The sequence below is a fragment of the Rhea americana genome, unplaced genomic scaffold (genome assembly GCF_003343005.1).
Source record: "Rhea americana isolate MKP2758 unplaced genomic scaffold, rheAme1 scaffold_10, whole genome shotgun sequence".
Lineage (NCBI taxonomy): Eukaryota > Metazoa > Chordata > Aves > Rheiformes > Rheidae > Rhea > Rhea americana.
In genome coordinates, this window is record NW_028185039.1 from 3,874,821 (window position 1) to 3,886,676 (window position 11,856).

At 35.8% G+C, this 11,856-nt stretch overlaps 1 protein-coding gene across 1 annotated transcript; it reads left to right on the plus strand.

The window, feature by feature from the left end:
* The first annotated feature begins 1,498 nt into the window (after positions 1-1,498).
* Positions 1,499-3,816, plus strand: LOC146601620 (parvalbumin beta-like). Its single transcript, XM_085300245.1, has 4 exons — positions 1,499-1,571; positions 2,249-2,381; positions 3,184-3,293; positions 3,791-3,816. Exons 1-4 carry the CDS (start codon positions 1,511-1,513, stop codon positions 3,814-3,816), a joined length of 330 nt encoding a protein of 109 aa, XP_085156371.1. The 5' UTR covers positions 1,499-1,510.
* Positions 3,817-11,856: the final 8,040 nt, after the last annotated feature.

The window sequence follows — 11,856 nt, forward strand, 5'->3', positions numbered from 1 at the left end:
CCTGGACATCCCCTGGACCTGTTCTCACTTTCTGCTCTTCGGTTCTCTCTCATCCTAAAGAGTCCCCAGAGATATTTCATGGCTGGACTCGATTGTCTTTRGTGCCATCTACAGGCAAGCTCTGGTTAGCTACAAGTTAGCCCATTTTAAAGTGTTAACAATAAATCTGGTCTYCTGACAATTTTATTTTAAATATACTGGCATTACTCAAATATCATTTAAACCATTTAAAAATCATTTTTAAAAAGTATCACTGATTTCACTGCTCAGTTTCACTCCTTGCCTTTTTCAGTGTGTAATGCTGCATGCCACTGAACAACAGGCAGTTGTTCATTATATAATGGACACATTTATTATTGTTATTATTTAAAACATGCATCACGTAGTGAATTAATATGGAGCAAATGTCTTTTGCTATTAAATTTTTATATTCTAAAGCATGTATTTCAGTAACTGAATAACTGAACCTTACATATAAGTTTACTAAAAATGATTTGGGGTCATTCAAAATGAAAAGTTTTAGCTATGGGAGATTCTACTTCTATGTCAGATATGTCTATCACATATATCACCAATACTACTAATATTTGAAGGCTACTAGGGAGATTACAGGAGTAATGCTTCATGGGTAATTGCTATCAGGATTGGGCCATCAAAAGTCAAAGTCTACCAYGAAGATGTCTATTTGTATTTAGTATTTAAGCAATAAAAAGTCTATACAACTTTTTCATCATTCACAGCTCAAAAATAACTTGCTAGACTAAAAATAGGTGCAAGTTGAGAGGATTTACTTTGTATGGCACTAAACTCTATATATTATCTAAAACACCATGCACATTCCTTCAGGATATAAATATCAATTTGATTAGTTAGCAGGTCTTGTCAGCTACAGTAACTTATCCTCTGGGGTATCTGAGCCATCATGTGGCTCTAGGACTCCTGTAAAAGGTCAGGAGGAGTTAACTAAGGTCTATATAAGTCATTATCTCTGCCATTTAAGAAGGAGTTAAGTCAAGAGGACTCTGTAGAAATTTATATTTTTTTCTGTTTTGGGGTTGGGGAAAACAAAGCAACAAGGTGAGTTGAATCTTTCCAAAGAAAGGCATGGAAATCGCCAAGGATTCCAAAATGCAGTGCAGCTCTATTTTGGTTTTGTCCTCAGTTTGTGCACCCAAAATTCTTAACCAGAGATAACAGCAAAGCCAATCTGCTACATGTGTCTGAAGAAAAGGATGGAAGAGTCAATGCTCCTGAAGGGCAGCTCTTTCAGTTTGCAGTGGAATGTATGTTGTAACTGCCCCAAATGATCAAATGTGGTTGCCCTTATCAGGCAACATCGAAGGCTGACAAAGCAAGATCAATATGCAGTGGACCTGCTGAATCACTGTTTACAGCTGCTGCTATTTTCCCCACCATAGCATCAACCCCCCATACTTCCATATAGTTCTTCTATATCATTGTTTGTGTTAACTCCATCCAGTACTATTTTCCATTTTACAGTAGCTTGGACATGGCTCTTGCTGGTATCCTGACAGATGCTGAAATTGCTGCTGGCCTACAAAGCTGCCAAGGTAACATTTACCTTTTGAAAACTTCTCAGCTTTTCAGTGTATCAAATTCCTCTTTCCTTGCTACCCTAAGTCCCCAATTCCAATGGAAACAGAAAAAGCTGAAAGAATGAATGAGACAATGTAACATCTTTTTCCATCTCCAGAGTACATGGTAAGATGTYCTTGTTATGTTTGTTTGCAAACTACAGCATTAATTGCTTTACTGAAGAGAGAAAAAAGAGACAAGGGAATGGAACAGATGCAAGTTTTAATCTGTGCCAACCAAGGTGCAGACACCATCACCACTTGTCCATTTTAGCAATTTTAAGTACAAAAAGAGGCTGAAATCCTGGTTTACTTYGAGAATAATGATAAAACTCCTACTGATTTCAATATAAGTAGGATTTCTRTCACCAAGTCCTGTGAATCAATGTTTGAATGAAGTATCTGCTTATAAATTTATGTTCCTACATGATGAAGACTATATCAGTATTTTTCTTCCTAAGATTGARAGACCATTAATGGAAATATCCTACTAACCTGAAGTAAAGTGAGGAAAATGAAAGACTGTTGAATGGAGTTTGTAACGATTCTCAGCGTGCTGCAGAGCACTTTGTTGCTTTATGCAGAAAAAGCTTATTTTTTAGTGCCAGATCTCTAACTACTTTTCATCACTGCCTCTTGCTTATTTATTTCAGCTGCAGATTCCTTCAACTACAAAACATTTTTTGTCAAAGTGGGTCTTAACTCCAAGTCCAAAGACCAGCTGGCCAAAATCTTTGGAATTCTTGATCAGGACAGGAGTGGCTTTATTGAGGAAGATGAACTGAAGTAAGTAAATCAAAAAAAATAAAAAGGAAAAAACAATAGGCTTTTATTAAAAAACAATAGGCTTTTATTACTTTATATTTGCTCTGCAGGATAAAATTAGAAACACTCCTTTCTCTCTGTCTCTTTGGATTCTAGAATAAACTTTTTKTGTGTGTGTGTGCTTGTGCTAAAGAGGTTGCAACAGAAATAATGAAGAAAAAGGTGGATCAGAAGGAGAAAACACTTCTATAGCACTGAAAATACTTATTTCATGTATAGAGAAGTGACAGATTGTAAAGACAAAAATAGCAGCTCTGCTAGAGTTTGCTTTTTATTACTGCAWTTTTTTTTTACTAGACTGAGTTCAAAGGACTATCGTTCTCAMATCTAGTTCTTGTCATCTGAATTCTACCTCCCAGATTGTTTGCATTTGACTTTGAATTTAAAAAGTAAGGCTAGCTAAATTCTTGMCACTCTTATGAAGAACCTACGTCTCAGGAGAGAAGAAGGAAGATAAGGAACAGGGAAGAGGAATCTTGTCATTAGAAATCAGCTTTAATTTTACGTTTTCAATCCAATGAAGTCAAAAAGTCTTCAAGAAATTTTTACATATTATGATGCAACAACCTCTTCCTTTCTTACTCTTATTCTCACTGAAGTAGAAGGAAGTTTTGTCAGTGAATTCAACAGGATTCCAGAGAGTTTTTGAAAAAGTCTTGAAGATTCAATTAGGCTTGGAATTTTACAGCTACTATCAATAACAAACTCTAAATGCTTCTAGTACTGAATATTTCTTGCTGATCTGTGCTCTYATCTTTAACAGACTTTTCCTGAAGAACTTCTCTGCCAGTGCCAGAGCTTTGACCGATGCTGAGACCAAGGCATTTCTGGCAGCAGGTGACAGTGATGGGGATGGYAAAATTGGAGTGGATGGTAAGATTCCTTTTATGAAATGGAGTAATTTTTTTGCCATTTGCGTTTCCTAATGTTTAGTTCTACACAGCTGCTGTGCTCCCCACGCTGGCTGTTATGGATACGATTCTGAGGTGCTCAGCTCTGCTTCCTRTTGTAGAAAAGCTCTGACACAGGAGACTGTCTATATTCTGCCATGGGCTATCGGCAGTCAGTTCAGTTTTTCATCTACAGAGATTTTTCAGGACTGGAATCATAATTCATATATTTTGGAAATTTTAGTATATACTTCCACTGATTTTTACTTCTGAACTATTGATACAATGTGAAAATGATAGTTAAATACAACCCTTCTTTTAAGTATGTTATTATCAGGATACAATGCACTAAACTTCAAGAAATGATTATTGGACAAAGTAACATTTGTTTCCCATTTTAACTCTAAAAATTAAAWTAGTGTTTTGACTATGAGATTAAAAATGTGGTCCAATTTTACTAGTCTTTTCTTTCTTTTTCAGAGTTTCAAGCCCTGGTCAAATCTTAAAAAGTGTTTAAGATAAAGATCAAGCTATCTGTACTATAAACAATATTTTCTACTGCAAGWCTACTGCTTATTTATACATTCTGTACCATGAAAGATAATGGACAATTGCATGTGACTTCATATTGCTAGAAAATGTATGAAGTAGTGCAACGCTCTACTTGAACCATATTCCTCAATGTTTTAAGAAGAAGGTCTTTACATCACTGGAAGATTAAATTAGAAGCCACTCTGTTCATCTGAATTTKGGACTTTAGAGATTCTAGTAAAAATATAAAGAGAATGAGAAATTAAAAGCGTTTATTTGGGCCATTTATTTCCATTATTTGCATAATAGCTAGTACYTACTGTACAATTTTTAAGTTAATAAAATGTCAGGGTATAAGAGCTTATCACGGTAACAGGTAGAGGTGAAATTTTACTTGTATAAGCAAAACATGTATTTAATGCTCCATAAGTTTTTATGTCATTCGTTATGCAATGGATTACATTTTATACATTGATTAAGATTGGCAGCCTCTACATCTCACAGTTATAAGGCAGCCTGTATGGATGGCAGGACGTAGTGCTAATTAAGTTGTTAGTTTCAATATAAAACAACTGGATCCAAGACGAATCCAGATCACTGATATTGCACAGAACGCAAAATACACACAACAGGATGTTCTACAAATTTTCCAAGGAATCACTCACCTGCCTGCCCACCTGATGGCACTATCGTTCCATCTACAAGAAGTTTAAACAGTATTTTATCTGCTGGAACTCAGTCAAGTCAGAATAGTTTTACTATCCTTCTTGTTTACTTTTGTTTATGACTCAGTATTGACAGATTAAATTACCCATGACCACAGATCACTAAAATTTTGTTTTCCAAATGATGAGACCCTATGCATTAGATCTTGGGAGAAGGAAGGTCAGGATATGCTGCCAGATCAGAAGCAAGATCAGTGGTACAAAGTTGCAATTGGGGAATATGCCTTTTGGTAAGCCCACTTGGGACACTGATTTTCCTTTAGTGGCAAATCCTAGGTGCAGGGGCCTTTCCTATGCCCTCACTCCTTGTATGCATTAGATCTTGGGAGAAGGAAGGTCAGGATATGCTGCCAGATCAGAAGCAAGATCAGTGGTACAAAGTTGCAATTGGGGAATATGCCTTTTGGTAAGCCCACTTGGGACACTGATTTTCCTTTAGTGGCAAATCCTAGGTGCAGGGGCCTTTCCTATGCCCTCACTCCTTGTGCTGGACAAGTTGGTCAGTGGATCAGATCTCTAGCATATCGACTATACCTGGCAAGCTACATACAATGATGCAGAGAAGCAAAGGAACAAGACATGGGTCTACCTGCACAGGGTGGGAGCGACGAGCCAGCAGTTCCTCTCTCTGTCAGTCTGAGACTTGCAGGTCTGCATGCAGACAGCCAGAATAGGTATTCAGCATGTATTCAGCATGTCTTAAGCATATCAACATTATCTATGCCAAAATGATTTTTTGCAAGATTCATGTAAAGAGTATTAATTGTTAAAAGAATTATCAATTGCTTATTTCTCCTGGAAGCCTAACATGAGACRACGTGTTTTCCCAGTCCTAACAAGTGCACCTGAAAGCAAGGGAAGCTGTGCTTTGGATATACTAAGTTAAAAGCATTTTGAAAAATCAAGTCCCTGGTGCGTCTTACTGGGAAATGGGGTCACACTGTCCAAATTTAATCAATATTTTCTTGCCTTTCTCCATCTCTAAATTGAGGATAACATAATGTCCGCACCTTACAGAATTGTAAAAAGAAATGCATAAATGTTTGTGAGGCAATGGTAGTAAAATAAAGAGCACCATAATTTTTTTTCCTTTCTTTAGAGACAGATTGAAATAGCCAGCAGGAAAAAAACGAATGAGGAGAACGAAAAATTTTGAATAGCTGATTGCTAACTGAACCTCATCCAACTTAGSCACTGACTAAGCTAGAGTTGTAGTTGAAAAATAACAGTGCGATGATGTCATTAAGATTGTGTCACAATACAAACACACACAGCAATAAATTAAGGTTGCACAGATGAACTAATTGCTAACATTACCTAACCTGACACTACAGTCCTTATGTTTATTTTTTTCTCTTTTAGTTCTTGGGCATTAATCTTGCAGAAAATTATATGACTGTCTCATATATTTACAGATTAAAAATCTTCATCTCGGAATTATAYGTGAATGCTCTAGAGATACTGACTGATCCATAACACATTTACGATARGACATTCCGGAGAAGGAGGAAAACAATTAGTATCAATATAATGTTGGGGAAATCATCATCATTACAGAAAATTAAAGTAATCTATATGACTTCTATGAATACTCAGTAACATGTTTCATGCCTTATACGTTAGCCAAAGGATGTCTTTCCTAAATAAATCGGGCATTAATTTTGTGGAATTTCCCTGAAGAGTGAAACAGAGTTATCCATCAACCAAATCCACACATATGATATCAGTGTCATTTCAGGAGAGCAATAAACAAGGGAAATTCTGAGGAATTAAGTGCAGTATGATTACAGAGCTAAAAGCTATCATTATTATCAGAACATACAACACATCTCAGCAAACATTAGGTTTTATATTTTCAGTATGCAGTATGGGTTACCTGTAGCTCTCAAAGCCCCATACCAGTATTAATGGCTAATAGAGAGAGAAAGGCATAAAGAGCTCAGATCATTTTTGAGTTAGCAGACAATTCCTTTATTTAACCACACATACTTCCACATTGATTATCCTCCTAGGTCTATAMAAACCTAAGACAATTTCACCATTTACCAGTCCATCGAGGACATTAAAAAATTAATGACAAGACAGATCTGGTATCAGCTTCAGTTGACTATTCCAGCAAGTTAAGAAGGGCTTGTGTCTAGAGAGGTTTTATAGACCTTTCCTTCTTTCAGCATTATCACTGTGCAGATCGGTGGAGAAAATGCTATCTATGTCTACAAGAATAAACTCTCTTTCTTTCTAGYACTCTGTCTCCCACTCACACAGGCTGCCAGGTGCTGTGAAATGTCTGTAACCGCTTTGTGCTTTAGGAAAGCTCTTCCAGTTGCGTCTCTAAAGCCACAGCTGGAAGGAACTCTGCAGGATCATACACAAGCACTTTCATTCCCTAAAATTCCCTAAAAGTGAAGAGAGCTCTTCTAGAATGGGAATTATGCAAGCCTGAGATCACAGCCTATATTCAGCAAATGTTTCCATCCAACTTTTTCCACCAGAGTCCGTAACTATGTTATTGACTTTAACTTCCATGAAATTTTGTCACAGGCTTTATGCAAATGTTTTAAATGCTTTGCCAAATCTAGACAGCTGCTTGTCCTTTATTTAGGAGGCCATTTTTGTTAAATAAGTGACTTCTGATGACTACTTACTTACTATAAGGTTAACTCTAACTATAGAGTATTTTTATTTTACACTTCACTAATGGTTAAACATCCTCCTACTGCTGAAATTAATGGAAGAAATCTCACTGACTTCAATGAGGACAGGCAGTAAATATGGAGACAGTTGGAATGACTTCTGCGCTACTTGTTTTATTATACTGTGGCTTCTTACACTGTGGATCACTGTGAAATGCAGCCACGTATAAAAAGCCTTTGGTATAGTTCCACTGTACATATCTTTTACACAACACAAAAAGCAACATACAGAGTCTTTCACAACCTCTAACCTTACAGCAAAGTTTTTCTTAAAATACAGAGGAAACTTGAAGAATTTAGACTTGCACAGATCCCTCCACTTGATAGTATCTGAAGCAGCCAGAAACATCTTGGACAATTATGTCTAGGGTCAGAATCAGAAGACTGTGTTACTGAGCCATGGAAGCACTGGCTAGTGTATTTAAAGACAAACATACAGCATATCAAATGCTAGCAGAGACTTAGTAAAATCATCTTTTGGGTCAGCTTTTTAAGTGAAAAAGTATCCTGATCAAAAAAATCTCTATGAATTAGTTACGCTATTAATAAGGTAGGTTGGTCTATTCTTCTATCATTTTCCTAGTCAAATAAACCTGATTTATGCGGCATGATAAGGATATAACTTATACTGGTGAGAGCATAAAAGATATCTCTCCTAACACAAAAGAGAAGTACCTGTCTTTGATTGGCTCTAGTCCCTCAGTGCTGCAGGATGTATTCTGTTTTTCATGGTTTCTACAGTCCAGACATCTGCTCCGAGCTCTGGGCAATATCCCCTACCTACTTGCTGCAAGGAAAGAAAGCTTCGTCATTTAGGTTTTTGATGCCTGAATTTCACTGTTTTCACCCTTCATTGTAATAATGGGCAGTATAGAAAAATCAAACATTAAATCATTTGTCCTTAAACCTCCCTGTTAAACACGATAAAGAGTATAGCCCAAGCAACCATTCAGATTGGATTCTGTAATTATTTCTGTATGATCAAAGCACATCCTTTGAGAGACAGCTTGAAGTGGCAGGCTGTAATTCCTATTTTAGTCACTTCCAGACTCATTACAAAGGCAGAATCTGTTATCTAAGATCATGATACAATGATTCTAGCCCTGATACTAACACAGTTGAAAGATGGAATTGTATGGTTTTTAGAACAGCAGCTATAGCATCTCTTTACACTATTGTAGTTGGTCTCAGATTAACACCTTTCCTCCAGTCTCACCCGAGGCTACTGCTGAAGTTTCATTTCCATCTCATTGAAGTCATGTCTTTGGTTGACGGTCCCTATTAATTAACTCCGTACTTTATATCAAACAAAACACAAAGAGTACAAGAAGACTCCACAACTTATCAATGATTTATCAATACACGATTTTCCTCTGTATATTAGAGAATTTAGTGGTTCTTGATTTGAAAATTGTTCTATTTTAATGTTTCTTGTCAGATTTCAAAGAAAAGAGATTTATTTCAAGGTGAAAAATAGAAAAGTCCTGTTAAGAACTCATCAATACGAATGTTCTGTGTTTCTCAGAACCACATCTTGCAGTTTAATTATGGAAGTCTGAAATCAAAAAAGTAGCTTTAATATTCTTGACTGTGCTGGAAAACAACAGAAGGAAAATTATGCAAATATATAATTCTTCAGAAGAACAATTCAATAGCCCTTTCAAAAATCCCTAGTAAACCRAAAAAGAAAAATACAAATAATAATTTTTCTCGGAACAAGTGCTAAACATTCCTGGAAACTGTACAACATACTGATTCTGTACCATGTTTTGCATCAGTATAAACTGCCTGTTACCTTACCATTGTTCTTCTAGTTGAATTATTACGTATTTTCTCTGGAGCATTACATTGCTTTCATACTGTCTTTTAGAAAATTTCTGAAGTTCTTCTAGAGGTCACAGTTTTTGCAGTTTTTAGAGCTGTAATCACCTGAGTTAACATATACCCCAGAAGTGAGGAAAACAGATAATTTAGCTGTGAAGTAGATTATCTAGTCAAAATATCACTTCATATAATATACTCATCCTGGATTATTTCATTCTAATTGTAGAGAGAAGAGAAACCTGTACTTCAGATGAAGTGGCATTAATAAATAAATAAATACAAGTAACCCTAGATTCTCACCTGTATCAATATACAGTGACATCAACTTGATTCTGAAATTCAGCTCTTTTAGGCTTTTGTAAGCCATCTTTCAGCCAGGATCAGCATCACTTTTGGTGTCAGTATTGAATGTCAAACATTAAAAGAATCCTTCATAAGTGTTAACAGTGAACCTATTGCACTTATTAGCATACTTTTATTTGAGATCATTATTTTACTGTAACACTCATTCCATTTACTTTACTGCTGTTGAATTCTTTGCCACGTGTAAAAGCTGTTCCGAACCCTATGTTCTCAAGAAGTCAGACCTTATGAGGCAGCGAGGTGCTGTTCTTGAGCATTTAGGTCCTTATCTTTTAATACATCTCTATTAGTTCAGGCTGTTTCGAGTTTGAATCTTATATGCCCACCTTGATCTTGCCATTTTTCCCTATATGATTTAAATTTCCTCATTGTCATTACCTTGTAATAATTAGTGTTGCATGACAAATTAAATACTTAAACAAAGCAAGTAATTCACCAAGCAATATGTAGAAGCAAAAGTGAAATTCTGTTCTCAGTAGCATCAGTGGCACTATCACAGAGATCTAAAGAAACCCTTCTAGGTAGAAATATTTTGGCAGTAAAAAAACCATCAAGAACCAATAAGAAAGCCTTCTGTAAGGTTTCATGTTAACTTGAGATGATCATAAAGGAGAAAATTCAGAATAAAGTGTAAACATGCATCCTACAAGGATGAGAACAATTTCAGGATGATTCTGTAGAAAGCATAGTATATGTATGTCATTCCCTGACAGATTATCGCATCATGCAAACCTTAGGTACTAAAGAATATGAATATAGAGTACTGAACAAAGAGGATAAGCAGAAAGAGCACTAGAAGACATGTGACCATATCTTCTGCTTTTTACATTAATTTCATTTTTTATTTCTTTATCTAATTCAGATACAGAAGTGTTATGGAGCAATTACTATGGTTGTTTCTTTTCTCATTGACATTAAGCAAACCAGGAGTAAATCTACTGAAGTCCATTAGCTTAAACCAACGTAAGAAAAAAAAAAAAAGAAACTTAAATGTATTACTTCTGTATCCCGCTGCATAATTTGTAAGTTTTGCTTCCAGAAAAAATACTCCTTGTTCAGCATACCATGCTATTTCCATTAATTAAAAAAAATAACGCTTACCTATTATGAGGACATTACTTTACGTACCCTGACAGACTGTTATACAATAAACTCTAATCAAAATATRCATGTGTTTTTAAGTTCTCTTATTGGATCTCCATCCCAGAACCTTGTCTACATGAATCACCCTAAAGACAGAAGTTGATTTTTGTCTGAGAAGGACAACCTTCAATCTGTGGAACTCAATTTTAAGTTTCTTTCTAAAATGAATGCTCATGAAATATATATATATATAAAAATCCAGTAAGACAACTGCAATTTTAAATTCACATTAAGAAACTGCATGTATGTGTGTTGTAACGTGTATATAAATCTATCTCCACAATAGCAAAGTATTATTCCTACAACTTCAATTAAGTTTATTATTGATTTCATGTAATTTAGAATATCTAAAATAGATTAAGTAGGCCATCCAAGTATACGTAATCTTTCAAGCAATACAGTTACCAAGATTACCTTACTCAGCTTTACCTGGTTTCTGAGTTTTGCTGTCACCGAAGACATTGGTTTCTGTTCCATCCCTGATCAGGGATGGCACTGTAACTTTGTAAATCGTTAGGAAACGCAAAATGAAGCTTGCTGCAGAAAGATCACCCGAAATGATGCTATGTGTTCCTCYACCTTACTGACAAGGTATCTTCGTCAGAATGACACACTGTCACCTCAGATCATTAGCCTCCAACTTTTCTATACACTCCAAAGGATCAACAGGCTAAGAAGAAACCAAACTAGTTTCTTTTCGTAAGGATTTGGCTGCTTCCAGTGAGTGACTTTGAAACCAGGGGTTAACTGAAAATCTTTAGAGTTCAAATGGGTATGTTTTGATGGCAGAGCTGTACTTAACTAAGCACAATTGGATTTATTTAAAATTTGTTGTTCTTGTCCATAATAGGATATAAATAGAAAGAAAAGTTTAATTAGTTAGGGAAGAAATTTGAGCTACATCTCAAATCAAACATTTGATCCATGAAACAGTAACCTAAGTAGTGGTTATTGTCACCTTTTGAATCCTTTATAAGCCAGAGTAGCAAGCCATAGCCAACATTACTATTTTGCCTGGTATCTCCTCAGCTATTTTCCCTATACCTAGCTGAGAAAACTACAAAGGTGAGCAGCTGATCAGAGATTAATTAGATGAAATTACTGTGCAGGGCTGTACCAGTAGTAAGTACAATAACCATTGTTCTAAGATTTTAACTGCTGGAATTACATATGGATGGACCTTATGTAGATAAGTATCGGTTTTCTTTTTATTCTTCGGAGTTGTTGGGGGAGAAAACAAAAGCAAACCTTCTTGACTTTCTTTTTT